This window comes from Dendrobium catenatum, unplaced genomic scaffold (assembly GCF_001605985.2).
Source record: "Dendrobium catenatum unplaced genomic scaffold, ASM160598v2 fragScaff_scaffold_1685, whole genome shotgun sequence".
NCBI classification, from domain to species: domain Eukaryota; kingdom Viridiplantae; phylum Streptophyta; class Magnoliopsida; order Asparagales; family Orchidaceae; genus Dendrobium; species Dendrobium catenatum.
Window position 1 is genome coordinate 1,301,325 of NW_021320147.1, and position 4,382 is coordinate 1,305,706.

At 37.4% G+C, this 4,382-nt stretch overlaps 1 protein-coding gene across 1 annotated transcript in view; it reads right to left on the reverse strand.

Annotated features, from left to right (window-relative positions):
- The window catches only part of LOC110093950 (uncharacterized protein K02A2.6-like), a 12,068-nt gene extending 11,358 nt beyond the window's left edge, over positions 1-710 (reverse strand). Inside the window, exon 1 of the mRNA XM_020819018.1 lies at positions 607-710. Coding sequence (XP_020674677.1) covers positions 607-710 — 104 coding nt within the window. The remainder of the gene's footprint in view (positions 1-606) is intronic.
- Between the last annotated feature and the right edge of the window lie 3,672 nt (positions 711-4,382).

Sequence of the window (4,382 nt, forward strand, 5' to 3'; positions counted from 1 at the left end):
AAGGATCGCTCTGCTTCTTCTTCGTCTAGAGTTTCTCGTCCGTGGAAGGGTCGGTAGAGGTAAGGAGTAAGCATCTGGTTGTTGGTTCTCTGCCAGCTTCAGGAGGAAGCAAAAGGAGATAGGTTATCTACCTTGCCGGGGTGGCAAAAAGGAGGTTCTTGTGAAGGCTTCTCCGCCTAGCCGTGGGGGCTAAAGGAGAGTCACGTTTTGTAGTGCAATACTTGGAGGGTGCCTCCAAAGAGTGGATGTAGGTCAAGTTAACCGAACCACTATAAATCTCTGTGTTCTTGTTTTCTTGCTTCCGCACTTTTATTTTCGCATTATTTTTCTCGTGGCGTGATTTTGGTTTATGTGTTTTTGTTCTTTGTGAAAAGAAATTTTTTAAAATACCAATTCACCCCCCCCTCTCCTGGTTAGCTTGGGACTAAGTTCATATGGCTCAACATCCCTAACGAACTTTCAGTAGCAGCCTCATTTTCGCTGACACGACCCGGCAAATATTGAGTTCATGGCACGTGCGAATTTTGAATTTGATGTGTCTTCGAGTGTAGCCCTAAAAATCCCGGCTGACCCAAAATTTTGGTTTAATTTTGAAATATAGATCACCGTTTTTCACTCCAGTTATCATTTGTTTGCATCGATACGATACGAAGCTTTGTTTCTGGCAACCATTCATCTTCTTCCAACTTCCAAGCTCGCTGTATTTGCATTGCATCTACTTCGGAGAAGAAACAAGATTTTGCGAAGAAATAAACCTTTGAGAAGAAACAATGCCTCAGGTTAGTTAATTTATTGCTAAAAAATGCCTCATTTTCATCTTTGCTAATGTTTAGGGTTAGGGTTTACGCTTGGTACTGCTCGGTATTGGAGATTAATGTTCTATACCGAGCGATATTGGCAGTTTTACACTTGGTACTGCTTGGTATTGGAGATTAATGTTCGATGTAAGCTTAGATAAGAACAAAAATACCGACTTAGATAATTTCGAACACTCGATACTACTCTGTACCGAGCGATATTGTCAGTTTTACACACTCGGTATTGCTCAGCGTAAGCTTAGATAAGAATGAAAAACTTTTTATTGAGTGAATACCAAGTTAAATAATTTCAAACACTCGGTACAGCTCTGTACCGAGCGATTTTGGCACTTATACAAACTCGGTACAGCTCGGTATTGGCGATTACTAGTCGGTATAAGCTTATATAAATTGAGCTTACATTGTATTGATTGAATACCAAGTTAAATTATTTAAAGCAGTCGGTACTGCTGTGTAGCGAGCGATATTGCCAGTTATCCCCGCTCGGTACAGCTCAGTATTGGCAAGAAATGGTCGGTATAAGGTTATGTAAAAAATAATAAACATTTTATTGATTCAATTCCGAGTTAAATCATTTCAAACACTCGGTACGGTCTGTGTACTGAGCGATATTATTGGCTAAAAATACTCGGTATTGCTCGGTATTACTCGGATTTATGAATAAAAATGCGGGATAATTTAGCTTTACGGGTAGAAATCATGTCATAATTTAAAATTCTATTTCGATTGTCTTTAATTCTCGGTATCCGTTATGCATGGATATACTCCAAAGATTCATTTCAGATGCAAAACTTTGACTTTTAGAGAAGTTTGTAATCAACTAGTTCGGAGAGTTGGAGAACCATTTGTTGAAAGGCTATGGCAGTTGCGCATTAGCCAGTTCCTAAGGCTTCCTCTTATACCGCAGAATGCTCCACTTCTGTACATGCTGCTAACGAAATGGGATGTGAAGACGGAAAGTTTTATAATTGAAGGGCATAGGCTAGAATTCACCTCTGATGAGGTTGCCTTACTCATAGGCATGCCGAGCAGAGGTAATATAGTTGATGTGGGCAGTGCTAGATCCTCTGGCAAAACATCTAATGATATTCGCCATGACGTTGAGAGAATAGATAATGCAACCCCAATGGAAGATATAATGAAAGGATTCATCCTTTACCTATTATCCAACATTTTTTATCCAATGGAGAACTTCCGGACACCATCATCTATCCTGGAAGTGGTAAAAAATATTGATAGTTTCAATACATATAACTGGCCAGAATTGATTAGGGGATTCCTAGTTAATGAATTTAACATTGTAGCAACCAAACAATCAAAAGGAAGCGCATTGGGTTACGTAATTGGTTTTGTCATGATTGTAATTGTGAGTATTGTTAATTTGTTGAACTAGTCATTGCTTAATTTCCAATTTCTATAACAAAATTTTATTGTCTTATTTTTGGCAGATCTGGTTTCTTGAACAGACAACCATTCATGTTGTAGAGGATGAACAATCCCGCCCACATTTTACTCGGTGGGATGGCAATTTTATGTACACTGAGAAAGATGTAAATAATATATTTGAAGAACTTGAGGATCATGAGGTAGCCTCACTACATGTTTTCATTTAAATTTATGCCAAAATTATATGTTATATTCTGTAGATAAAATTTATTATTTTTTACAGATTCTCAGTCATTTAAGAGAAATAACAGATGATGAGAAGGCTTTATTTCACAGCCTTTCAAAGATTTCATCTCCCCCTACTCCACCCAGTCCAGTCTTGGTACCAAGTCCAGCCAGGGTACCAAGTCCAATTAGAGTGGCAAGCCCACCTAAACAACAATCATCATCACATACTCCGGCTAGTTCAATTAGGGAATCTTGTCTGGTCAAGGAGTCAAGCCCACCGAAACATGATTCCTCTCCAACCATACCTGCTAGTCCAGTAAGGGTGGCCACCCCAAAAAGTACTGAGTCATCTGCACATACCCCTCCGGAATCAAGTCCAATAACAGAGGAAACAAACCTCAAGATTTTAAATTAAGCTATTTACAAGCTTTTTACCAAGGAGAATTTCATGAAAAAGAAGATAGCTTCGGTGGAAGCAACTAATAATTTGCTTGAAAAGCGTGTGGTGGTGTTGGAGGATACTATTTTCAATTTAAAAGAGGAGATTTTTTATTTGAAGGAGGAGATAAAAAGGAAAGACAGTTTTATATTGCAATTCTTAAAAGATCAATTTCCTTCTCATTTCAAATCTTACAAAAATGAAATGTCTGCTGAAACTTCTTCCTCTGCTACTAAGTTAGAAGAAATTGTCTATAAGGATGCTGGTGTGAGTGAGGATGAGGAATTTGATGCAGCCTTACATACCGGCATAGAAAGAAGAGTACAGCTAAGGAATGATAGAAAGAGGAAAGTTGTATCCACCCCATTTACAACTGGTGTTAGGAAGAAAAAAACTAAACAAGAAAAATCAAATAAAGAGAAGTTCAGTGAGTCCATACCGACTGATATTCCTGCCCAATCCCCTGAACTTACTCGAGCTCCTACACCAACTCCTCCAACTGAACTTGGTCCTGCACCAACTCCTCCAACTGAACTTGGTCATGCACCAGCTCCTCCAACAGAAGTTGCTTCGGCACCACCACTTCCAACTGAAGTTGCTTCCGCACCACCTCTTCCTCTAGCTTCTATGGATGAATCTACAACGGTTCATAAAAAAGCTATAATAATTTATGAAGTTGATGAGACAAAAGACATTCAATTGTGTCCTGCACTTGAACAATTGGATTACCAAGGACGATCATTAATAAGTGAAGCTAAATGCCTATTCATCGATAATTGCCTCAAACAATTCAATGATAAGTTAGTATTGCACGTATACCGATCAAAACCTAGTCATACCGAGTTATATTGTTATTTATACCGAGTAGTACCGAGCTATACTGAGCTATAATAATCGGTTATACTTGGTATAAAATCATTACTATCATGTATAATACGTACACTATTTTTATAATACATTATACCGAATTGTACCGAGCTATACCGAGCTTGAATGATTGTATCTACTCGGTATTCTGTTATATGAACTCGGCATAAAATCATTACTATGATGTATACTACGTATACTATTTTTATAATACATTATATCGTGTTGTACCGAGCTATACCAAGCTTTAATGATCGTATCTACTCGGTATTCTGTTATATGTACTCGGTATAAAATTACTACTACGATGTATACTACGTACACTATTTTTATAATACATTATAGCGTGTTGTACCGAGCTATACCGAGCTTTAATGATCGTAGCTACTCGGTATTTTGTTATATGTACTCGGTATACAATCACAACTAAGATGTATAGTTTGTATATTGTTTTTATAATACATTATACTTAGTTGTACCGAGCTATACCGAGCTTTAATAACATGTTTTATTTTTGTTATTTTTTTAAATTTATGTTTATTCGAATTATGCAGGGGTGATACTATCTTCGAGTATGAAAATATAACTATTTATAGGAGCCAATTGGACGAGTTATTAATGTCCGAAGAGCTTGATAATAACCA